Source organism: Gracilinanus agilis, chromosome 1 (assembly GCF_016433145.1).
Source record: "Gracilinanus agilis isolate LMUSP501 chromosome 1, AgileGrace, whole genome shotgun sequence".
Lineage (NCBI taxonomy): Eukaryota > Metazoa > Chordata > Mammalia > Didelphimorphia > Didelphidae > Gracilinanus > Gracilinanus agilis.
This window is the reverse complement of record NC_058130.1, coordinates 343,874,273-343,901,620: the sequence shown is the minus strand read 5'-3', so window position 1 is coordinate 343,901,620 and position 27,348 is coordinate 343,874,273. Positions and strand designations below refer to the sequence as shown.

General features: G+C 35.8%; 1 protein-coding gene across 3 annotated transcripts in view; it reads right to left on the bottom strand.

The window, feature by feature from the left end:
* SCAMP1 (secretory carrier membrane protein 1) overlaps nt 1-27,348 on the bottom strand; it is a 100,576-nt gene that overhangs the window by 55,079 nt on the left and 18,149 nt on the right. For 2 of the 3 annotated variants that reach the window (XM_044663220.1, XM_044663228.1), the window contains exon 2: nt 3,987-4,064. The exons of the other annotated variant lie outside the window; for it this stretch is intronic. In XM_044663220.1, the coding sequence (XP_044519155.1) occupies nt 3,987-4,064 (78 nt within the window). The remainder of the gene's footprint in view (nt 1-3,986; nt 4,065-27,348) is intronic. 3 annotated transcript variants of the gene reach the window in all.

Genomic DNA, 27,348 nt, shown 5'->3' with positions numbered 1-27,348 from the left:
AAAAAAAAACTGGAGGTTTTAGTGATCATCAAGATCACCAAATCAACGGTATAATGTCAGGGGGTGTAAAAAAAAAAAAAAAAAGAATTCAATTTTGGGTTACATTTAGAGAAGAAGAGCTTACAAGAAATAAAGAGGTAATACTCTTACTGTACTCTATACTCAGTAATCATCTAAACCAGGGGTCGGCAACATATGGCTCTTTCTGCAAGAGCCATTAAGTCAATTTTTTTTCAGGCGCTGTTACAGGAGCGCGCACTGTGAGCACTGTACGGCTCTCACGAAATTACATTTTAAAAAATGTGGCATTTATGGCTCTCACGGCCAAAAAGGTTGCCGACCCCTGATGTAGAATATGACAATTCAGTTCTAGACTTTATTGTTTAAGATGTGCACTGATAAGCTAGAAAGTGTCAAGAGAAAGGCAGCCAGGATTGTGAAGAGTCTTGAGAACATGATATATATGAGGTCCAGTCAAAGGAATTTGGTATATTTATATATGGTCTGGAGAAAAGAAATTCAGAAAAGATTTTATTGCCATCCTTCAAGTATCTGAAGGCTATCATATAGAGGAGTGATTAGCTTGACCCAGAAGGCAGAAGCAGGGGCAATAAGTAGAAGTTGCAAAGAGTTAAATTTAGATGCTATCAGGAAAAGTGCCCCAACAATTAAAGCAGTACAACAAAAGTGAAATGAATTATTTTAAAAGGTGAAGTAGTCCTCTTCTTTGGAGTCCTCTAATGACCTCCTTTTTGAGTATGTGAATGGATATTTCTTCCTTTTGCATTTGGGTTAAACTAGAAGGCTACTCTAGTCACTCAAGAGCTCACAAATTCTATCATTCATAGGATTAATCATAGCTGGTTTGAAGATTTGCAGAGAGAAAAAAATATAAAGGAGCTCATGAACATGAGTTTTCCCAAGCAGGTTCTAAGAAATGGTATACACTTTGGAGAAAGCAAAGCATACTACAATAGTATACTTACTATATGCTGAGAGTATAAATTGTCACAAAACTCAACATGACCTTTGACCTAGGTGATCTCTTTTCTGGGACTAAACCATAAAGAAATGACCAAAGGAAAAAGGGTCTATTTATACCTTCTCCAAAATATTGTTGTTTCGCTTATAAATAGCAAAAATGAGTATATCAGAATGATTAGAAAAACCACTGCATAAGTCACTATACATTAAATATAATTATATATTGTCATGCTGGAAAACTGTATGGAAGGAAATACAGAAAGATATGAAGTGAAACAAAGAAATTCAATCAACAAATATTTATTATTCATTTACTATATTACCAGGCCTTCACTGTAAAGCATATTATACACACTTTGAATATAAATGAAAACAAAACCAAAAATATTAGAACTTTCTAAGCATACAGTTTGATTCAGAAGAGGAACCAGTGAAGAAATTTGTGATGCCGCATTGTTTAGCTTGAATTTGTTAAAATACATTATATGGGGGGAGGGGGGGAGCAGCTGGGTGGCTCAATGGATTGAAAGCAAGGCCTAGAGATGGGTTCAAATTTGGCCTCAGACTCTTCCTAGCTCTGTGATCCTGGGCATGTCACTTAACCCCCATTGCCTAGCCCTTACTGCTCTTCTGCCTCAGAATCAATACATAGTATTGAACCCTTACAGTAAGTCTAGCTGAGATGATAAGAAACATATATAAGATAGATGGAGCAGCATGAGCAAAGATATGGAAAATAAAAAAGCATGGGGCATGTTCAATTGCCAAGTTTGGCAGGAATAAAAGAAGTACTGGATCAGAGAGCCAGAAAAGAACGACCAGAATCAGACTCTAGAGGGCCTTCTATGTTAGGCAGTGAAGTTTATTATTCTATAAGCAATGGGGATTCACTAAAGATTTCCGAACAAAAACAATCATCAGAATTATGCTTTAAAAAGATTAACACCACAATTGCATTTTCAATAGGAGAGTAAAGAGAACTGTTTTGTAGAAATATTAATCAGATAAGAGTATTCTGCATGAAGTGAGGATAAAATAGGGGCTACAGAGAGAAACATCCTACTAATTCACTGCTTTAAAAAAAGTTTTATTTTACTAACAAATTTCCACGTAAGTTTTCCAAAGTTATAGGATCCATATTGTCTCCCTCCCCCCTTTCAGCACAGACAAGCAATTCAATCTGGATTATACGTGTATTATCATGCAAAACATATTTCCATATTGTTCATTTTTGTAAGCAAATAATCTTATAAAACCAAAACCCCCAAACATATACCCAAATAAACAAGTGATAAATCATGTTTTCATCTGTATTTCTACTCCAACAGTTCTTTCTCTGGAGGTGGATAGCGTTCTTTTTCTTAAGACACCCAGAATTGTGCTGAATAATTGTAATGCTGTTATAGCAAAATCTGTGACATTTGATCATTCCACAATATTTCAGTTACTGTATATAATGTTATCCTGGTTCTGCTTATTTCACATAGGTCTTTCCAGCTCTTTCTGAAATTACCTTGTTCATTGTTCCTTATAGCACAATAGTATTCCATCACAATCATATACCACAGTTTGCTTAGCCATTCCCCAATTGAGGGACATCCATTTAGTTTCCAATTCCTTGCCACCACAAAAACAAATCCACTGCTATAGGTTAGGTAAGGGGTAATAGAAATGGGAACTTCAGTGTTGGCAACAGGAAAGGAAAGGAAAAGATAGGGGCTAAAAATACCTCAGGAATTAGAGACCAAACTTAGTAACTGATTGAATTTTGTCAGTGACATAGATTTCAAACTGAGAAGAGAGAGACAACTGTGATAGGAATTGTTTAATTTGTTGTAATTGTATTCCTTGACAAAGAGATCAAGTGGACCCTGGCTATGACCTTGAATAGTCAGCTAGTCTAACCCATATGGCAAAGGAAATATTGAATGTAATATGTGATATACCCAAAAAGGGTTTATCAGAGGCCTCCAAAGAGGAATATTCCACCTCTTAAAGCAACTCATTCCACTTTTGTGCTGCTCTAATTGCACTACAATGACCCATGCTACATGCTAAGATGGATTAGGCTAGATAGCTCCTGAAGTCACTTATAGCCAGAGACCATTTAAAATCCTTACCAAGAAAAAAGATATAACTGTAAACTCCATTTTAGACAAGGTAAACCAAAAAGCACATCTATCAGAGTCAAGGGACCCAGAAGCACTGGCTAGGGATCCTTGTTATGTAAAAAAGGCATTACCCTAGATCAGTGATGGCAAACCTATGACACACATGCCTAAGACGGCGCACAAGGAGTTCTCTGTGGGCACTCAGCCCTCCCCCCCAGAGTTTGTTACTAGAAAGAGGGACTCAGGCAGAGCTGCTCCCCTCTCCCTCTCCACCACACCTGCAGAAATGTTTTCACATCCATCACCCCTCTGCCCAGCAGCCCAATGGGAATGCACAGGGGACAAGGTAGGTGGCTTACAGGTGACAGAGCTGGAGTGGAGGGGAGCAGAGCACTCTGACCACTCCTCTCCCCCTCTTCATATGTGCTGAAGAAATTCCTCACATGACCCACCTCCTCTGCCCAACAGCTCAATGGCTCCCTCCCCTGTGTAGGGTATAGGAGGGAGGGGGCGTGGCAGCATGGTACTCAGTCTGGGAGGTGGGGTGGGAAAAGGCCCACCACTCCATCTCTAAAAGGTTGGCCATCACTGCCCTACATCACCACAAAGATGGCATAGCTTTCAATAAAACCTCTATAAATTGAAGAACTTATTCAAATACTTAAAAGAATATATAAGTTGAACATGAAAAAAATCTTCATGTTTCATTAAGATTTTGATAGTAACTTTACATCACTTCTTAGTTTCCATCACTCGCAGTTTGAAAAAAATCTTAAGTTCTAAATAATATTGGTTTAAGCAAATCAGCTAAATGAATAAATTCTTAATGAAAGCATAATGCCTAGATAATTTCAACCTAACCACTTGTGAAAATGTAAAGAATATTCTTACCGTTCTAGAATCAGAAAATGGATTATATTCATCAAGCCCTGGTGGCATATTTCTAGTCACCTGTGTAACTGATGGATCCTGAAACAAAAATTTTTAAAAATTGTTAAGTGTTTACATTATATTACTTAATAAGTCAACCAAACTCTGATCACAATAAACCTGATAAAGACAATAAAAGGGCAAAGAGATTTTTTTTTCTTTTAATCCCATCAAGTTTCTAGGTTTTAGTATTTTTACATAGGTTTTTAAAATGACATTATTGTCACTTCCCAAAGATGCACTCTCCTCCTAAAAAGTACCTTTCCTAGTAATAAGTAAAATTAAGAGAAAGAAATTAACCTACTGGCTTTGTTTGAAAATACATGCCTCATTCCAAATCCAAAGACTGCTAACTCTGCCAAAGTGCAGAAAGCATGTTTCACATGACCGATACTCTAAAAGTCAAGACTGACCACTGTGTTATCAAAATTTTCAGCTATTTCCTTATATAAATTGTACTCTTGCTTCTGTATTAGTGCATAAAAAATCTTATTTTTTCAAAATTCTTTCCAGTCTTTATTTCTTATATCATAATTTGTTCAACAAAACTCCAAACAATGAGTAACTATTCCCCTTCTATTCAGCTTCTGCTATTATTTATTTAGTTATCCATAGGTACTTTTCCTCTGTTTATCTCTAATATACTATGTTTTAGTCTGCCATTGCTGGGTCAAAAGGTATTCACAGTTTATCCACTAATGAATGAATGAAAACTTCAGTGATCCTTGACTACTTCCTATTCTTCACCCCATATGTCCAGTCTTGTTGCTTCCTACTTCTGCCTGGTCTTTTGAATATACTACTTCTAATCATTTCCATTGTCACCACTCTAGCTCAGGTCTTCATTACTTCTTTCTCATATATAATACTACCATAGCCTCCAATCTCCCATCATTCTTCCCCCTTTAATCCAACTTTGGTAGACAAGTACAAATGTTCTACTCCATTGCTCAGAAACTTGAAATGACTCCATGCTGCTTTTCTGTCCTGTCCTTTTAGAAATCCCTATTTTATTTGATGTCTAAGTTCAAAATAAAATTTATCCAACAGATTATGATCAAGTTTAAGAAAAACTCTGGTAGAATAAAGGTATACTTAATATAAGAAGATGATGGGAAATGAAAGATGTGTAGTTCATGAATGAAACAAAAGCAAGAACAGTTTTGCATTAATACCACAAAACTATAACGAGACTTAGTGGAAAGTCTCCTGCATAATTAATATATATTATAGCCATAAAATATATGTAGTATGATATTGTTTGGTTGTTCAATCATGTCCAACTCTTCAGGACAACAGACAGATGGAGTTTTGGGGGCAAAGATACTGGAATGGTTTGTCATTTCCTTCTCCAGGGGATTAAGACAAACACAGAGTAAGTGACTTACCCAGAGTTAACACAAATAATAAGTATCTGAGGCCAAATTTGAATTCAGATCTTCCTGACTCCGAGTCAAGTGTTCTATCCAATGAGACACCTGTCTCTAATGTACTGTGTGTGTGTGTGTGTGTGTATGTGTAACCTGTAATATATATATTTAATACATATATTAGTGAGGATTGTGGATAAAAATTAGATAGCATATGAAGGTATCTGTGGGTGGCAATCAGAAAGAGTTTCATGAATAAGATTATGGATTTATTTAAATTTTAAAATATAAGACAAAACTCCTAAAGAAATACAAGCTGAAATAGCAACAGAAACCATAAATGCCAAAGAGCAAAACAATATTTAATAAGCATATTAAAGGAACAAAAAGAAGGGAGTAAGGAGCAAAGAACGAGATACTAAGGAAATCGCAAAGCTTAAAAACATTTACAATAATTTTTAAAGCAAAGATAAAGCACAGTTCAGCAAAAAGCAATAAATAAGAGAATCAAAGAACCAAGAATGTAAGAAAACAATAAAGCAATGCAGGATTTAAAAAAGAGATGTGGAAAAAAATCAAGATGATAAAATTTTAGATTACTCTAGTATCTGAAGGATGGAATTTTTAAACAACCAAATCTGAGGAGAAAGTGAAAGAATATCTCACAAATTGGACTGTAACACCACATTTTGATAGTGAAAAGCTATAGAGGTTAATGCATTGCTGGTGGAGTTGTGAACTGATCCAACCATTCTGATGGCAATTTGGAACTATCCCCAAAGAGCTCTAAAACACTGCCTGCCCTTCGATCCAACCATACAATTGCTGGGTTTGTACCCCAAAGAGATCATAGATAAAAAGACTTATACAAAAATATTTATAGCCACGCTTTTTGTGGTGGCAAAAAACTGGAAAATGACGGTATGCCCTTCGATTGGGGAATGGCTGAACAAATTGTGGTATATGCTGGTGATGGAATACTATTGTGCTCAAGGAATAATAAACTGGAGGAATTCCATGTGAACTGGAATGACCTCCAGGAACTGATACAGAGTGAAAGGAGCAGAGCCAGAAGAACATTGTACACAGAGACCAATACATTGTGGTAAAATCGAATATAATGGACTTCTGTACTAGCAGCAATGCAATGACCCAGGACAATTCTGAGGGATTTATGGAAAAGAACACTCTCCACATGCAGAGGAAGAACTACAGGAGAGGAAACACAGAAGAAAAACAACTGTTTGAACACATGGGTTGATGTGGACATGATTGGGGATGTAGACTGGAAACTACCACACCAATGCAACTATCAATATTATGGAAATAAGTCTTGATCGATGATGACACATGTTAAAACCAGTAGAAATGTGCGTCGACTGGGGGGGAGGGGACTGTTGAAGCGGGGGTGAAGGGGAAAGTTAAAACATGAATCATGTAACCATGGAAAATTTTCCCTAAAAATAAAAATAAATAAATGGATGGATGGATGGATAGATGAATGGATGGATGGATGGATGAAAAGAAAAGCCTCAGAAAACTTTAAACTGAGAAGTTAGTCCAAAATCTATCATGACATAGTTAATTGGATAAGAGGCATATATTCAGAAATTAAAGTGACATAAAAACAAAAGGCATAAATAAAGTTGAGATTAAAATGTAATGAAGGATTGATTAGCAATGAGGACCTAGTATTTCAGCATATGCAACATTTCTCTCCATATATCAATCCAACATATGAAATTTTAGGGAGCTTTCTTCTATCTCAGACACTTACTAGCCATGTAAACCTGGGCGAGTCACTTAACCTTTGTCTGCCTTGGTTTGCACATATGTAAAATTAGGTTAATAACAGCATTGACCTCCCAGAATTGTTGTGAGGATCAAATGAAATCACTGCAAATGTGCTTAGCACCTGAGCTATATAAATGTTATTATTATTTATAAGAATAGTATTGTATTCACAAAAAATTATTTTATGTGTTAGCACTTATGTGCCAGTCCCTGGCACATAAAAGATGCTTAATCAAAGTTTACTGAGTAACTAGATTCCAAAAAATCTCAGGAAATGTGAGCAATGTGAGCTAAACCAGGACAATTCATATAATGACAATAATAAAAACAACTTTTAAAAAAATTTAAGAACTCTAATCAAAGCAGTAACTGTGCCTCCACAGAACCTATGCTATTACCTACTCACATAAATTATCAGCATTTCTAATTACCATCAACAAAATCCAACAGCAAGAGATAGAAAGGAAATCCCATTCAAAATAATCCTAGACAATGTAAGATATCTGGGAGTATACCTATGAAAACAAACCCAGCAACTATATGAACAAAATTGCAAAACACTGTTCAAACAAATAAAGTCAGACCTAAACAAAAACATTAATTGATCATGAAGAAGCCAAACCAATATAGTGAAAATGAGGATCCTAACTAAATTAAATTACCTATCATGTAACCATGGAAAAATATTCTAAATTAATTAATAAGATTTAAAAATTTTAAAAAATTTTAACTATGCCATACCAATCCAATTACCCAAAAATTATTTCACAGAACTAGGGAAAAAACAACAACAAAAAGTTCATCTAGAACAGGGGTCGGCAATGTATGGTTCTCGAGCCATATCTGGCTCTTTTGAGGGCCAGATATGGCTCTTCCTGCAGGAGCCATAAAGTCAAATTTTTTTCAGGCGCTGTTACAGGAGTGCGCACTGTGAGCACTGTACGGCTCTCACGAAATTACATTTTAAAAAATGTGGCGTTTATGGCTCTTACGGCCAAAAAGGTTGCCAACCCCTGATCTAAAAGAACAAAAGGCCAAGAATATCAAGGGAATTAATGAAAAAAATATGAAGGAAGGAGTTCTGGCTGTACCAGATATCAAACTATATTATAAAGCAGTAATCATCAAAATAATCTGGCACTAAGAAATCAAGTGGTGAATCAGCAGAATAGATCAGGTAATAAATACATGACAGTTTAGCAATTTAGTGTTCGATAAACCCAAAGATTCAAGCTTTTAAGGAAAGAACTCACTGACAAAAACTGCTCGGAAAACTGGAAAGCAATATGGCAGAGATTAGGCATTAATCAATATCTCACACCATACACAAAGATAAATTCAAAATAGATACTTGATCTAGAAATAAAAGGTTACACCATAAACAAATTAGAGGAACATGGAAAAGTTTACCTGTCAGATTTATGGATAAAGGAAGAATATAAGGCCAAACAAGACATAGAGAACATTATGTTAAATTTAAAAAGGTTTTACACAAATAAAACCAATGCAACCAAGGTTAGAAGGGGGACAATAAATTGGGGAGAGGGGAATTTTATAACAAGTATCTTTGACAAAAGTCTCATTTCTCAAATATATAGAGAACTGAGTCAAATTTATAAGAATACAAAACATTCCCTAATCAACAAATGATCAAAGGCCTCAGACATTTCCTAGCTGTGTTACCCTGGGCAAGCCACTTAACTCCCATTGCCTAGCCCTTACCACTCCGTATTGACTCCAAGAAGGGAGGGAGGGTAGGAGGGAAGGGAAGGAAAGAAAAGAGAGAACGAGAGTAAGAGAGTAAGTAAGAGGGAAGGAAGGAAGGAAGAAAGGGAAGGAAAGAAGGAAGGAAGGAAGGAAGGAAGGAAGGAAGGAAGGAAGGAAGGAAGGAAGGATATGAACAAGTAGTTCTCAGAGGAAGAAATTAAAACTATCCATAGTCATGTGACAAAAATGAGCAATCTAGAGCCAGACTCAAAGGACCACAAAACTATGCATTCCCTTTGACCTAGCAATACTACTACTAGGTCTGTATCCCAAAGTGATTGGATAAGGGAAAGGGACCTACCTGTGCCAAAATATTTTCAGCAGCTTTTTTTGTAATGGCAAAGAATTGGAAACTGAATGATGTCCATCATTCGAGAATTGGATGAACAAATAATGGTATATGGTTGAAAAACAATACTATTGCACCATAAGGAATGAACAAGATGAATTCAGAACAATCTGGAAAGATTTATATGAACTGATGCAAAGTGAAATGAGCAGAACCAGGAGAACAGTACATACATTGGCAGAAATATTATATAATGATCAACTGTGAAAGACTGAACCATTATCCGCAAAGCAAGTCTCCAAGATAACCACAAGGGACTCATGAAAAAAATGCAGAAGACTCTTGAGTATAGAGCAAAACATACCAACTTCCACTATATATTCTTCATGAGATTGCTATTTTATGTATGATATGTCATATTATTACCTGAACATGGAAATATATATTATATGAAAATATAGCTATAACCTATATCAGGACTGGTTAAGAGAATTGCAGATATTTTGCCTGTAGAAGAATTATGGAGGAAAATATCTAACCAATGTAGCACACATTCACAACTACATATACAATCCTTTTTTCTTATTCATGGAAATACACATTTGTTGGTTTGTCAAGTTCAAAATTTTTAAAATTTATCATGAAAATAAAGACAGTTGTCTAATTTTTTGAAGGCCCATAAAGGAGAAAAAGGATAAAATTTATTCTGTTTAGCCCCCAAAGGCAAAACTAAAAACAGTGAGTCAAGGCTGCTCCCTAAAAACTAGAGTTATCCCAAAATGCCCCAGTCAGGGATTAATGAATTGCCCTCACTAGGCATCTTCAAATGTAGGCTAGCTGTCTTTTTTTGGTAATTTCTCGTTGGAGTGAATAACTTATAGGGTTCCTTCTGATACAGTGTGGAAAATAAAGTAGTAAGCTATATGGCCAAGTGAAAAAATGTTTTTAAAAAAAAGGACACAATAATCCTGAAACAAAAAAAAGGACAAAGACAATTTTTCTAGATTCGCGATATTGCTTTCTAACTCCATTTATTTTTACCTGGATGGGGACACAGAAACTAAGGTATTTTTATCTTGCTAACATGGGAAGATAATTTTGCTTTGAATGATAAGTGTTTTTAATATGATGGAATACATTCATATAAGTAAACGCAACTTAAATACCTGTTAAATTTCCCCACAAATTAGATTTTAGGTAGGTTTCCAGAACAGCCCCCCCCCAAATCTATTTAACTGATAACTGAGTATTAATGGTATCAGAGAATTTAATCACCATACATAAAAAGAATTCTACCATTTTTTAAGCCTCTACTATGTCACAAACAAAGGAGGAAGATCCTGGCAACACCACTAGTGTTGGAGGAATCAGGAAGAGACCTCATGTAGAAGGAGGCACTTGAGCAAAACTACAAAAAGAAAGCTTAAGATGCTAAGAGGTAGAGGTGAGGAGACAGTGCATTCGAAGGCACAAAGATGAGAGGTCAGTAAGAAGAACAGCAAGAAGAATACAAAAATGTGTTCAAAATTTCAATTTAGAATACCAGAAATGAATCTCTCCCTCCTTGCCAACGCCCCATGTTATTTCTATGAATTGCTCAGATAATATAAGTGGAAAGTGAAAGAGAGGTTTTTGTCAAGCATCCTCTTGACAGAAGGAGGTACACCCACTGAAAGAGTGTAAGGGGCTATTTTGAGCACTCTTAAGTTTCTGTTTTTGTTTATGGGCTCTGATGATTCTTTTGGGTCTTAAACATTTTCTGTAGTGGAGGAAATAAAAGTTGTTCCATACATGAGATCCATATTGTGTGAGAGAATTAGTGGGGGTAATGGGATACTCACATTTGGGGAAATCTTCTTTCTACATGGTATACCTATAACTCATCACCAAAGGATGTACTCTACTGTCATTGAAACCTCTTCACCCTGGAAGTACTCCAAACTAAAGTACTTTAGACCTCTAAGGTCTCATCATCATCTTTTTTTTTTTTTAAATAGTCTTTACTCTCTTAGTAACAACTCTATGACATACAGGCAAGGGCTAGGCAAATAGGTTTAAATGACTTGCTCGGGGAGTCATACATAGCTAGGAGTGTCTGAGGCTAAATTTGAACCCAGGTCCTCTCCATTCCAGGCCTTGACAGTTCTATCCACTTACTTTCTTGATTGGCTGGTTCTTCTCAGAACCTCCAATTTAAAGAGGTCTAGGCCAGTGAGGTCTTCATTATTCTCCAGATTGCCCTACTGACTCATCTCTAGAAGACTGTATGCCAAGCTCAGACCTTCCCTCGCTCTTTCCCTTTTTTTTAGCTCCCTTTTATGTATTGTCTCCCCTATTAGAATGTAAACTAATTGAGGATAACAATTATATTTCTTCATGATTCTGCTTCTATTCCCAGTATTTAAGGCAGTGAATAGCATATATTAAGTATTTAATAAATGTTTGTTGATTGTTAACTGACTGACCTAGACATGTGCCATTCCTAAGTTTTATACATATCTTCCCAGTTTTTCTGGGCTGAGAACATGACAAAGAGATAAAATTACCTCCTTAGAGGAGGGAGAGAAATATCCTAGGAACAAACCTAGTCCTAGTGAGCAGAGTCCTTGAGTCCCAGGCCATTGTCACAACCCCCAGATAAGAAAACTAAAGCAACAAAAAGGGAAAGGGCCTTGCCCATGGTCACAAGGCTTATATGTAGCAAAGTTGTGACTTGAGGAAGCAAGTTTTTAGTTTCATTTAAAATATTAGGAAATACTGGTTTTCTCTAAAAAGCCCTTTCCTTCTTTAAAAAAAAAAAATGGATTAGAGGTAGTTCCTTAAGACCTTAATTATAGTCTGGGTCACACCATGGCTACCACTTAGGCACTAAGACCTACAGGATTAAGATAACCATTGAAGATGTGATAAGATAAGTTTCTGGGCACAGCTCCTGCTACCCTGATACAGCTTTCTCCACACACAATGTGCCCTGCTCCTGCCCAAATTCCTTGAGTCCCAGCTTCCCTGATGAACCTTGCTCCACACAGAAACCTGATTGGCCTTGTCTTCTCTGATATTATTCCCTGGTCCAGAACCAATAAAAAGTCCAAGCCATGTGGACTCCTTGGCCCATATCATCACTCTACCCTGAAGACCAACTGACCAGAGGTGTTTCCAGATATGGAGACAAGGTTAAAGATGCTGTATCCTTCTTGATAACACCTAGCTGTGTTAAGGCAAAGTAAACTCCCTCCTTTGTTAAATGTTCAGCAATTTATAAAGTGCCTCATTTTGACTCAACATCAAATGTGAACTAAGAAAGTATTGGCTTTTAAAGTCCTGCCTACAATAGAAGGGAAGAGGATACTATTTAACTCCAGAATAAGGGGAATATAGTCCAGGAGTGAGGGGGGGCAGAGAATCATGAAGTAGGGCTATGTTAGGTTAGGCAAACCTCACCAAGCTAAAAAAAGACTTAGATGGAGATTAATGATAAATTAAATTGTTTCTCAGAGACTTGAGCCTAAATTGCAGAGTACATTATTGGTATTAATATTTTTCTTTGACAAACTTAAAACTCCAAATTCAGCCATGTTTTCCTCTACATCACACGGAATTTTGCCCTATAACCTTCTTCATCCTTTCACTTACAAATGCCTATGAAATGACTGTCCATATTAGCTGGTTCCACTGCTTATCAACCACTCATTTCTCAAACCCTTACAATCTGTCTTCTTATCTCACCATTCCACTGATACTGCTTTCTCCAAAATTATCACCAATCTCTTAGCTGCTAAACCAAAAGGCCTTCTCTTATTCTATATGGCATCCTGCAGTTTATGATACAAAACTACTCTATCTTCTGGAATAATGAGCCTTTTTTGTGGTTTCTTATTCTCTCATGTTTCTTTTTGGTCTTTTCATCTCCTTTGCAGAATTATGATTTTTCTCTCACAACAAATCTCCTTGACATAGGTAGACCCTAAAGTTCCTATACTGGACCCTCATCTAGTCTTTCAGTAATCTGTAACAGTTCCCGTACATACATGTTCAATCATCTCTACATGGAAGACTGCTGGAATATATATGTGTGTGTATACCTACACATATATGCACACATATATTTCGGCCTGAATTTCTCTAGTTCCAGACTTACACTACCAAATCTTTCCAGACATCTCCATCTGCATATCTCATCAGTCTCAATATGTCAGGAACAGAACTGATTATATTTCCCAAAAATTTCCTATTTATATTGGGGAGTAGCATAATTCTTCCATTTACACAAGTTTACTAACTTACAACTTCCTTTTCTCTCTTTCTGACACACAAATATCCAATCAGTTTTGAAGGCTTGCTAATATTAGCTATTAGCTTCGTAACATGTTTCATCATCTGCCCCTTGTTTTCTACTCACTATCTTAGTTCAGGTCCTTATCCTCTCACAACTAAACTACTGGAACAGTCTCTGAATGAATTCCCTCAACTACATTTTCTTTCCTATCCAACTCAGCCTCCATACAGCTCTAGAATAAATTTCCTAAAGTATAAATCTGACCATTTCATTACTCTGCTTAAAAACCTTCACTCTTGGCACTAAAAAAAAATTCAAATTCTATGACATTTAAAAACCTCCAGTCTGGCTTCCTACTAGCAGTTTCTTTAACTTGACTGTCAAACTCCCATCTCTTTAAGCCCAGGCTTTTTGTCCATGTCCAGAATTCACTCCCATCTTCACATCTTTAAATCCCTAACTTCCTTCAGGGCTCAGCTCAGAAGCTTTCCCTTATTTCCCACCTCACGCCCTGCCCAAGTTTTAGGTGCCCTCTTACTACTGAAATTACCTTGCCATTTACTTGTACACCATATTTATCCCCTAATAGGATGTTGGCTCCTTTGTATCTCTAGCACTATGTACTTTACACATAGTTAAGTGGTTCTTAAATTTTGAACTGTTGAACTAAATGAGGCATCTGGGCATATTTTTCTTTTATTTGGTGCAAATCCAAAGCTATGGGGAGTGGGGGGGGGGGGGGGTGGCAGTCCTAACCAAAACAACATTATCTCCAGAGAATAAAAAGGAGAAGAGAATGAGTTAACTCAGAGGGTGGTGGGAGTATAGAATAAGGAAGGAAGAAGGAATAGTTCTCAATAAATGGCCTGTTTTTTTCATTCAAATATAAAGTGAGTTCCTCCAGAAAAGGTAGCATACAGGCTTTGAGAGAAATCTGGAAGAGGAGAGAATGTGATAGAGAATAAAAGTTCTTGTATACAGCAATTAAGGTCCATCTGAGATTAGAGAAAGTTAGTTTGTAGAAGACTCAGTTCAAATAAATGCATTATTTGGGGAAGTAGGTAGCACAGTGGATAAAATGCTAGGCCTAGAATCAGAAGGACCTGGGTTCAAATTTGACCTCAGACAATTCCAGTGTAATTCTGGGCAAATCACATAACCCTGTTTGCCAGGTCTTTGCCTCTCTGTCTTAGAGTTGATGTTAAGACAGAAAGTAAGGGTTATAAATAAATAAATGCATCACTTTTTCCACCACAAATACAAGGGCAGAAAATGCAGCTGGTGAGGGATAGGTAACCCAAGTCTGGAGTTTGTTAAGAGGCAAACTGAAGAGTAAAATATATAACTGAATCAGTCAACCATAAAGATCAAAACTGATGGGAAGAAAGTGAAGCTAGAAAAAGGGTAATGAACTAGGAATACAAGAGTAAGTTTAAGACAAGTGAAAGAAAAGCAGAAATGGGGACAGGTGGGTGGCTCACTGGAAAGAGGGCTAGGCCTGGAGAAAGGAAGTCCTGGGTCCAAATCTGGCCTCAAACATGTCCCAACTGTGTGACCTTGGGCAAGACATTTAACCCCCATTGCCCAGCCCTTACTGCTCTTCTGCCTTGGAATCAATACACATTATCAATTCTAAGATGGAAGGTAAGGGTTTAAAAAAAAATGGAGAAATAGAAGGACAGAAAGTTATGACCAAAATCCTCACTGACATGAAGGTGACCCTAAGATCTCACAGGCTATACCAGTAAAAAGCAAGGTTCTGATAGGTTCCACCAAATTCAAAAAGCTTTGAGGTTAGCCCAATAATTGACTGTAAAGCTACTGTCTAAAGATTAGCCTAGCCTTTCAGAGAGGTTCACCACTAGGTTAGGCAAAAGGTAAACTGGGATATATTTTAGCGATTGTAACTCTCAAAGGCCATATAGGTTAAAGAAAGGTTGGAATATTCCTTAGTAAGAAAGAATGCTACAGTGAAAAATATTACAGATCCAAAGTATTGGGGTAGCTGAAAATTTTAAAGTAAAAATCTTGCCACACTATTACTAATAAATCATTAGCATTAACATCAAACCTTATTAAGAACCAAGAAGGAAAAAAAGGCAAAATGTGCCTAAAAGAAGATCAAAATCCTAGATATCATGTCCTAATGACAGCTAACAATTTCATAAGGACACCAGTAATATAAATACAACATAGTCTGAAAACAGAGTAGTTCCTTCATAGTGATAGGTCAAGAATAAATCTAGATCACAGTTATAACTAGACACCACCAAATCTCCAGAGGGACAAAATGCATCTGCAACTTAACCAGTTAGGATGTCAAAGGTAAAAGGATCTTCAGGCTATGTATGACAAGTCAGGGGTGGGCTTCCACATCTAGCAATTAGGTACAAGTTCTAACCACTCCTCTGTGTGTGTGTCTATATTCCATACAATACATCAGGGTCACTATCTGATGCAGAAGACTCAATGTAGTATAGGGAGGGTTGAGGTCTTATTTATAAGTACCTCTGATTGATTTTTCTATTCTGATAGCTAAGGAAGCTGTATATCAATTATCAAGCTAAAAACTTCCAGCAAGAAAGATTTCAAATATGGAATGTTCCAGAGAAAGAGCAGGGTTACATTGCAAACAGTAAGATGAGGCATGTATAGATAAAAGATAGCATATCACAAAAAATGGCTAAACTCCTCCAAACCAGAAGTTGTCAGAACTACCAAAAATGACCAACAGCCACTAGAGTTTCTTCTTCATATATTGCCAGGAAGTGTTCAGGTCAAATGTGGTCAACATACTCTTTGACTTAGTCTTTCCAAAGAATGCTTGTAGACCCTTCTATAGACTTTCACAGATCTTAATCAGAATCTTAAACTTCGGTTGAAAACATTCATCACTTTGCTTATACTTTTGTGAGTGAGAGGATTGCCATTATGTCAATACTCCAGTTTACATAAATAATTCTCTTTGGTAGTTTTAGCTCAGGATAATTACAACAATAAAGAGCTTATATCAGAGGCTTCCTATTTCCATACAGAGTTGAGAGTTCACTTATATCCACAAAGAATTTGTCTGATATTAAAAGCTTATTGACCCAATTTAGAAAACAGAAATCAGGATGTTTGGATTTAAAAGAGGAAACAAGAGACTCCTTTTTAAGAGTCAGACTTAAAGAACTAGTTTCTAATAATTTTCAACTGTGACTAAATCTTAGACTGGCCAACATCTCATAATTAAAGGAACATTTAAAATACTTCAAAATGCAAAGATATGAGGGCAGCTGGGTGGCTCAGTGGCTTGAGAGCCAGGCCTAGAGACAGGAGATGCTGGATTTAAAACCGGCCTCAGACACTTCTTAGCTGTGTGACCCTGGGCAAATCACTTAACCCCCATTGCTTAGCTCTTATCACTCTTCTTCTGCCTTAGAACCAATACACATATTGTATTGGTTCTAAGGTAGAAGGTAAGTGTTTAAAAAAAAGTAATGATGTAAACAATTCAATATACTGATGAAACACAACAAAATTTTTCTAAACCATCAATTACCAAATATCCACTTAATACGAAAAGGGTCTCAATCAAGAGAGATTGTCACATTAATTGCTTTAAAAATATCATCTGCTATCCAAGCACCCGAGTGCTTTAAAGCATTTTACCTATCTAGACATAGACAAAATTACATTATATTTAAATTTCATCAATCTGAGAATGTTTGATTATGCCAGCTATGAGGGAAAAAAAAATAACAGACCAGGTCTTAGTTTTCCACAAGCTTTTTGAAAATTAAAAAGGATGAAAGAAGGACAAAATGAAGGCTTTATTTAATTTTGGTATAAAACATATTAAACAGGACTTTCGGCTACTTTTACCACAATCAGAGTTTGACTTGGCTATGCTCAGCACTGCAATGATCTGGAACAATCCTGAAAGGCTTATGATAGAGAATGCTATCCACCTCCAGAGAAAGAACTGTTGGAATTGTCTTTGACATCAGTGTATTTATGGTTTTATTTTGGGGTTTTGGTTATGTATGACTTTGCTCTTACAACAGTGACCAATATGGAAGTGTGTTTTGCATGACAATAAAAATAAATTTTTGTTTAAAAAAGCAAACAACTATAGTTTGAAACACAGTCAAAGAATGCTGACTAATGCTGTCCCTAATCTAACCAAAAGGAAAGGAAGGAAACAAGCATTTATTAAAGTCCTACTAGGTGCCAAGTATTGTGCTAATGTGCACTTTAAATATTAACCCATTCAATCCTCACAATAATCCTGGAAAGTAGGTGCTATTATTATCCCTATTTTACAGTTGAGGAAACAAAGGAAGGCTCAAGGTTAAGTAATGTACCCAGTGTCAGAGGTAGTGTCTGAAGTTGGATTTGAATTCAGGTCTTCCTGATTCCAAGTCCAACGTTTTATCCACTAGCTGCCTCTAAGAAAATAGATATAGTTCTGGCAAAGTTATATATACATGCAAGAAAAAAAAAGGTCTTCAGGAAACTGAGAGGAAAAAAGCATGATGCTCAAACTTCTAGTAGTAAATGCCTGCAGAAAAAGGTTAAACAGAATTTTATCAGAAAGAATCAATCAGATGTGTCTATAAAAGTGAACTCAAGGAGTCTTTACTAAAAGTAGATTCAATAAATTGCCAGAAAGGACAAAGATTTATCAGAAGAATTTGGAAAATATCAAATTACTTTATACTTTTTAGAATTACCATTACCAGAAATTTGTAAATTCTTAGATTTTTGCTTAACTTATGGGTACAGGACTTGATACCATTTACTACCCTCAGGTTGCAACTTCAAGGTGGAGAAGAGCAATCAGAGACCCAAGAGAAAAGGAGGCCCTACCTATATAAGGACCAGTGAGGAGAGCAGAAAGACAACAACTAGACTCTCACCAGATCACACTCCCTTGGAAATATCAAAAATCTACCGGGGGGGAGGGGAGAGGAAGACAGCTGGGTAACTCAGTGGATTGAGACAGGAGGTCCTAGGTTCAAATCTGGCCTCAGACACTTCCCAGCTATGTGACCCTGGGCAAGTCACTTGACCCCCATTGCCTACCCTTACTACTCTTCTGCCTTGGAGCCAATACACAGTATTGACTCCAAGATGGAAGGTAAGGGTTTAAAAAAAAAAAATCTACAGGCCCCCAAATTGAATAACAGAAATTCAAATTGGTCATCATTCCTCAGAGACCAATTCTAACATAATGTCCAAAGATTTTATAAAAGGCTAGAAAAATGAGCAAATGAGAACCTGGCCATAAAAAATTAAAAATTACTATGCTGACAGGGAAGCTTAAAACACAAACTTAGATGTCACCAGAGATTTGTAAATAAAAGTTTCAATGAAAAATGCAGATTGGAGTAAAGCCCAATAAGAATTTTTTTTAAGAGTTAAAGAGAGAAAAAAAGAGCAAAAAATTTTTTATTTAAAAAAAAATCAATAGTAGCAGAGGAGAAATTAGTAAAAGAAACAAGAGCTATGCAATAAAATTATGAAAAGGGAAGTAACAACTTGGGAAATGAGGTATAAAAACCTCACTAAAAATAACTCCTTGAAAATTAGAACTGGTCAAATGGAAGTTAATGACACCATGAGTCTTCAGGAAATAATAAAGTCAAAAGATTGAAAAAAAAATAGAATAAATTTTAAGAAAAACTTTGAAGGAAAACAATTGACCTGGGAAGCAGGTCAAAGAAAAACAAGATTTAGACTACCTAAAAGCCATGTTCAAAATAAGAATCAAATTTCAAGAAATCAGAGAAAACTGCCTAGGTATGACAGAACCAGAGGGCAAAATAGAAACAAAGAATCCAACAATTGCCTCCCAAAAAATATCTCAAAATGAAACTCCCAGGAATATTCTGACAAAATCTCAGAACTCTAAAGTCAAGGAGAAAATACTTCTCACTGCCAGGGAAAAAAAATTATTCAAATAACATGGAGCCACAGTCCGGATTATACAAAATTTACCAACTATTAAAATAAAGGAGGGAAAGTTTAGAATATAATATTCAATAAGGCAAAGAAGCTAGGATTACAATAAATAATTTATTCCGCAAAACTGAGTATAATTCTATTTTTAATGGATATTTAAAAAAAAATAGAGGATTTTCTATTATAAAAACATGTATGTATATATTATCAATTACATGTAATAAATTTCCACGAGTTTTCCAAAGTTATATGATTCAAATTGTCTCCTCTCCCCCTCCCAGAGCTGGCAAGCAATTCATTCAATAGTTATACAAGTATTATTATGAAAAACAAAAATAGAGGACTTTCAAGCATTCCTAATGAAAACAACAGACCTAAATGGAAAATATGTTCTTCAAACATAAAGTCTCAAGAGTAGTATAAAAATGTAATTTTGAATAAGAAATCATAAAGGACTCAATGAGATTAGACTTTTTACAATTTTATATGGGAAGATGATATTAGTAACTCCTAAGAATTTTATTACTAGTGGGACAGTTAGAAATCTACATAGTCAGAAGGCATAAGTACTATTCTATTAGGTCAGTATGACCTAAAAAAAAAAAAAAAAAGAACAGAAAGAAGAGAAAGAGGAACGCACTAGGAGTGAAACGAGCAGAATCAGAACATTATACACAGCAACTGAACATTATACACAGTAACTGAAACATTTTGGGATGATCAAATGTGATTGACTTTCCTACTAAAAGCAATGCAATGATCCAGGACAATTCTGAGAGACTTATGAGAAAGAACGTTATCCACATCCAAAGAACTATGGGAGTAAAAGTCCAAAAGAAAACATATGATTTATCACTTGTTTATATGGGCAAATGACTTGAGGTTTAGGTTACTCTATTACAATAATGAATAATACGGAAATAGGATTTGAGTGACATACAGACACCCCCATGAGAGGTGAAAATCTGCGAAATAGCGGCATAATATTTATTTTATTATTTAGGTATTTTTTAAGGCTCTATAAACCCTTCCCACTCTCCTATAAACCCTTTTCCATTCTTATTAACCTTTCCCACACTCTTATAAACACTGAGTCAATCATCGCCCAGGATACAGAATACATCGCTATGGTTGGTTGCCTTTCATTACAACAGCCAATACTGTGCTGTGTACAATCTCAAGTTAGCAAACTTGCGCAAGCAGTACCTGTAGTGGTATACTGCATTTCCATTGTTACAGTACAGTATTCATCTGCAAAATCTCATGATATAGCAGAAACTCTGCAATATAGAATTTAATATATTTATTTTTAAAACCCACAACAGTGAAGCTGCAATAAAAACAGCAATACAGCAAAGCAAGACTGTATGTGTGTGTGTGTGCGCACACACACGGGGAGGGAAAAGGGGAAGACAACAAGGATCATGTAACCATGGAAAAAAAGTAAAAAAAAAATATTGGTGGTCTGGAGGCTCAACACCAACGTTATAAATGTTTTATATTAATAATATATTAATAAAGAGAGAGAGTTTGATAAAGATAGAGAGGTATCAGCCTTTACAACTTAGGTGAGATCAGGTCCCAGATTTCAGCCCAGCAACAGCCCCCTCCATATTTCACTGCCACTTGCCAAGCACCTGTCCAGAGAGTCAGTTTATTCAAAAGCAGAAGTAATGAGCCCCCTTTCCTTCCTACAACAGTATTTTAAACCCTACTAGGTCCTCCTCATGTTCAGGCTGATGCCAGGGAATGTTTGTTAGATATGACATTACTCTGTGAGACCCCTATTGGGGTGCTGCGAGATGGAGGTATTTTACTTCACACAAGGGGAAATTATCTCACATAAAACAAGAGTGCCAAAGATGGCCCACTGGCCACTCTTCCCCCAACCCCTGCCCCCCAAAGAGTTCCTTACTAGAAAGGCACCTGAGGACATTTTTTCACATGACCAGCCCCTCTGCCCAGCAGCCCAATGAGAGTGCTTCCTCCCTCCCTTGTGTGTGTGGGCAGGGGGAGGAGGCACAGCACAGCCCTCAAGTCTCTGGTGGGGTGCCAACAGGTGTAGTGAATAAAGTGACACTAAAGTTGGGGGTGCTCACTTAATCCTTGCTGAATGAGGAGGGGTAGAGGGTGATTGAGGTAATAGGAGAGAAATGAAAGGAATGAGTTTAGTGAAGGAATGGACAAGGCGGTATTTGGATGGTAAGAGTACAGGTGAGGTATTCAGGAGAGGCAGCTAACATAGACTAGACACTCAGGCTAGAGACAGCGGACACTGGAGGGAAATGGGCTGAATCCTTCCAGGCAGGAAAGGTACTTCTATAGACACAAGGAATAGGGCCAGTCAGAAATGGTTTAAATCTGCCTTGCAGGCTTTCTTGTCAGTTTCTCCAGTACTCAAAGGAGGAGTCTCAAGGCTCCTCACTGACAGTGAAACTGAAGGGATTCAGGAGGAAGTGCGGGCAACGACTTCCTCCCAAGATGGATGCCTCCAGTTGCCTCAGGAAATAAAGTAATTCCTTCCCTCTTCAACCCTTGCCTAAACTTCGACACAATGATTCACCAGAGGATTTGATTAGGTAACAAGGGGATTTATTAATATTCAGGGTTAGTCAGAAGGAGAGAAGGGTTTGGGGTTTCTGACAGCTTCTAGGGAGAAACTGAAGATGGGGGAGGGTCACAGGAGTGGGTAGGACTGAGAGAGAGCCTGCTCTCTCGGCCAGGAAAGATTTGGCTACTTTTAAAGTAGAGAGTATACTAAATCAATAAATAAGAGATAAGTTTGATTCAAGGATATCCTACTTGCCTATAGGGAAACTAAACTCACAAAGTCTATTCACTAAAAACCAAAAGCCACCCTTCTTCCCAGAGCCCACAGGAAATACAGGAAAGGTAACAGGGGAATAATATGGAGAAGGTCAGGGAGAGGTCCAGAGAAATTAGCAAGGTTCAAATTATCCAAAGACAAAAGCACAGGCCAAAAGCAAAGCCAAAACCCAAAGGCAGAGCTTCAGTTGGACCTTCTGCTCTCCTCAAGCCTCCGGTTCCAACTGACTCCTGTCAGGATTCTAAGGCTTCTAACTGCCAGAAGTTTTCTGTTAACTTTTGCAAGGGCAAAAGCCTTTATTGCATCTTTGCATTACACAGGGCACTTGGTCTAGGGGGTGGGGCCTGGCACTCAGTCTCTAAAAGATTTGCCATCAGTGCACTAGAACTTCGCTCTTATCTGATCTGTTTCAAAGAGACTATACATATGGACACACACATACACACACACCAAGTATAGAAATTCATCTTACACAACAGGGAAGTAGGAAGGGTTTAAGAGAAAGGGGAGAGGGCTATAAGAGGGAAGGGTAGATTAAGAGAGGCAATGATAAAAAACTAACCAGATTTTTGGGAGGACAAGGTACGAAAAATAAAGGATAAATAGAAGAAAACTGGATGGAGTGAAATACAGTTAGCATTCATAACTATAACTGTGAATGAGATGAATTCACCCATAAAATGGAAGAATATAGCAGAATGGATTACAAACCAAAATCTAATAATGTTCTTTACAAGAGATACATTTGAAACAAGAAAACATACACAGAATTAAAATAAGGAATGGAAATATTGTATAATGATCAACTATGAATGAGTTAGCTATTCTCAGCAATACAGTGATTTAAGACAATTATAAGTCTCGATGAAAAATGCTATTCTGCCTCCAGAGAAAGAACTGATGGGGTCTAAATGTAGAATGAAGAACACTTTCTCTTCCTTTTCTTTTTTTCTTAGTTTTTTTTGGGGGGAGGGGGTCTGTTTTCTTTTATAACATGACAAACATGGTAATATGTTTTGCATGACTACACATGTATAACCTATATCAAATCTGCCTTCTCAATGAGGGAAAAGGGAAATGGGGAGAATCTGGAACTCAAAAAATTTTTAAATATATGTTAAAAATGTTACATATAGTTGGGACAAAATTAAATATTTTTTAAAAAGTAAGGGAATGGAGCAAAATCTATTATGCTTCAGTTGAGGTTAAAAAGGCAAAAGTAGCAATCATGACCTTAGACAAAGCAAAAACAAAAATAGATGCAATTAAAAGAGATACTCAAGGGGCAGCTGGGTAGCTCAGTGGATTGAGAGCCAGGCCTAGAGACTGGAGGTCCTAGGTTCAAATGAGGCCTCAGACACTTCCCAGCTGTGTGACCCTGGGCAAGTCACTTGACCCCCATTGCCTACCCTTACCACTCTTCCACCTATAAGTCAATACACAGAAGTTAAGGGTTTAAAATAATAAAAAAAAAAATAAATAATAATAAAAGAGATACTCAAGGAAAACATTTCACTTAAAAAATTTGCCCCAAAAAAGGACAACAAAGTAATATCAATACTAAACATATATGTACCAAATAGCACAGCATCTAGATTCTTTAAGGAAAAATTAAATGAATTACAGAAGTAAAGATTAAAACTCAACTACTTAAGGATTTCACTTACCCCAATCAGACTAAGACAAATCTAACCATAAAATATATAAGAAAGGAAATGAACAGAATATTTAAAAATTAAGACATGCTAGACCACTGGAAAATAATGAATAGAAATAAAAAAGAATACACCCTTTTTTTAGCTGTACATGACACCTTCATGAAAATTGACTATATATATATATTGATGTGTAAAAACTTCACTTGCAAATGTGGAAAAGTATAAATATTAAATGCCCCCTTTTCAGACAATAATTCAATAAAAAAATGTAATAAAAGGCCTTAGAAGCACAAACTAAAAATTAATTGGAAGCTAAATAATATAATCTTAAACTAAAAGAACTAGTAAAAGAAAACATTAAAAATCCCCAATTAAATACCAAAATTGAAATCCAGAAAATAGAAGAGTAATAAAATTGAAAAAAAATTTTAACTAATAAATAAAACTAAGAGTTAGTTTAAGAAAAAGCCAACAAAATAGGTAAAATTTTGGATAATTTAATTTTAAAAAATGAAACCAAATTGTCACTCTCAAAACAGAAAAGGAAGAATAAAGCAATAAATAAAGTAATTATTAGGAGTTATTTTGCCCAATTATATGCCAATAACACTGACAGCATAAATGAAATGGATGAATATTTACAAAAATTAAAATCACCAGATAAACAGCAATGAAAATTGAATACTTAAATAACCCTATAATAGAAAAGAAATTGAACAAACCATAAATTAGCTCCCTATAGGGAAAAAAAAGCCCAGAATCAGGTGAATTTACAAAGGAATTCTACCAAATATTATTAGAACAATTAATTCCAATATTACATCAATGGTTTGAAAAATATATGTAAGGAAGGAATCTTACCAAATTCTTTCTGATACAATAGTTTTTATTTTGAAAACTAAAACATGAAGGGCAAAAACAGAACTTAAGCCAATTTCTCTGAGTACTAACACAAAAATTTTAAATAAAATATTAGCAAGGAGAGTACAGCAATATATCACAAAGAAAAACACTATGACCAGATAGGATTTATAGCAGAATAGCAAGGCTGGTTTAATTAGGAAAACTATAAGTATAATTTATCCATATCAATAATAAAAATAATAGAAATCATATAATGTCAATAGATGCAGAAAAATATTTTGACAAAATATAACTCATTCCTATGAAACTCACCAGAGTATAAGAATAAATGTATCTTTTTCTCTAAAATCAAAAGTAATCATTATCAGTAATATGGACACAGTAGAAGTCTTCCCAATAAGATCTGGTATGAAGCAAAGATGTCCATTATCAACATTATTATCCAATATCACACTTTAATGTAGGCTATAACAACAATACAAGAAAAAGAAACTGAAAGAATAGGCCACAAGAAAACAAAAACTATGACTATGTAGATGAGATGATGGTATCCTTGGAGAACCTATGAGAATCAACTAAAAAACTGGTCGAATCAATGAACAACTTCAGCCAATTATCAGGATGTAAAATTATCAACTTAAATCATCAGCAGGCCATTTATATATTACTAACAAAATCCAGCATCAAGAGATAGAAAGAGAATATCTATTTAAAATAACTGCAGATAACATAGAATACTTGGGAGTCTACCTACCAAGACACAAATAGGAATTATATACATTCAATTACAAAACACTCTTCACACAAATAAAGACAGATTTCCTAAATATTTAGGAAAATCTTAACTACTTATAAGTGATAATTCTCCCTAAATTAATTTACTTATTCAGTGCTATACAAAAGTACCAAAAGAAAAAAAATAATAAAATTAATCTGAAGGAACAAATGGTCAAGAATATCAAAAGATTGAATGGGGAGTTTGGGGGGTGGGAATAAAGAAAAGCAGTCAAACAGTATCAGATCTCAAACTTTATTACAAAGTAGTAATCATGAAAACAATCCAGCACTAGTTAAGAGTAAGACTTGATCAATGAAATAGATTAAGTACAAAATATACAGAAGTAGATGACCACAGTAAACTATGTGATAAACCCAAAGATCCCAACTATTAAGGCAAAGACTCACTTTTTAACAATAACTGTTGGGAAAACTGGAAAGCAGACTGGCAAAAACAAGTCACAGACCAATATCACATTCTGTATACCAAGAAAAGTTCAAAATGGGGATATGATTTAGACATAAAGAGTAATAATATCATAAGAAAATTAGAGGAATATAGGAAAAAAATTACCTGTCAGAAGCCATAGATGAGGGAAGAATTCATGACCAAATGAGATATGAGAGGATCAACACAGGAGGTAAAGTAGATAATTTTTACTACATGAAATCAAAGTTTTGCACAAACAAACCCAATGTAACCAAGATTAGAAGGAAAGAAGGAAATGGGGGAATTTTTTTTACAAGTTTCTCTGATACTATATAGGGAAATGAGCCAATTTTTTAAAAAGTCATTTCCTAATCATAAATGATCAGACTACAAATAAGCAGTTTTCAGAAGGAGAAATTAAACTATAGTCATACAAAAATGCTCTAAATATACTAATAGTTCTAGAAATGCATAATTAAAATAACTTTGTAGTTACTACCTCATATCCATCAAATTGGTTACCATGGCAGAAACAGAAAATGACAAATGCTGGAGCAGATAAGGAAAATGGGCACATTAATGCACCACTGGTAGAGCTATGAACAACTGGTTCAACCATAGAGAACAATGCAGAACTATTCGCAAAGACCTATAAACTGAATAACCTTTTACCCAGCAATACCACTACTAGTCTATACTCCAAAAAGGCTGAAGAAAAAGGACCCACCTGTACAAACATACAAGCAGCTCTTTTTGTGGTGACAAAGAAATGGGCACTGAGGGGGGATGCCAATTAATTGGGAAATGGATGAACAAGTTTTGAGATATTATAAGAAATGACAAAAAGGATGGTTTCAGAAAAACCTGGGAAGATTTATGTGAAGTAATACAAAGTGAAGTGAAAAGAACTAAGAGAACAGTAACAGCAATACTGTAATGATACTCAACTATGCACACTTAGCTAATCTGCTCAATACAATGACCCACAACAATTTCAAAGGACTTACAGAAAAAAAAAAAAGGTATCCATCTCCAGAGAGAGAACTAAAAATCTCTAAGTGAAAGCTGAAGTATATTTTTCTTTATTTTTACACACACACACACACAAAACATAGCTAACATGGAAATGTTCTGCATGACTTTATATATAAAATGGATGTCATTTCTTGACTTCTCAATAAGTGAGTAAAGTGCAGAAGGCAGGAGAGAATTTGGAACTGAAAATTTTTTTTAAACTTCTATAAGCGCTCTCATGAAAATGTATTCTACAATTAAGGCCTTGAGAAACAAGGAGGGTGAAATATATTGAAAGTGTGCACCAT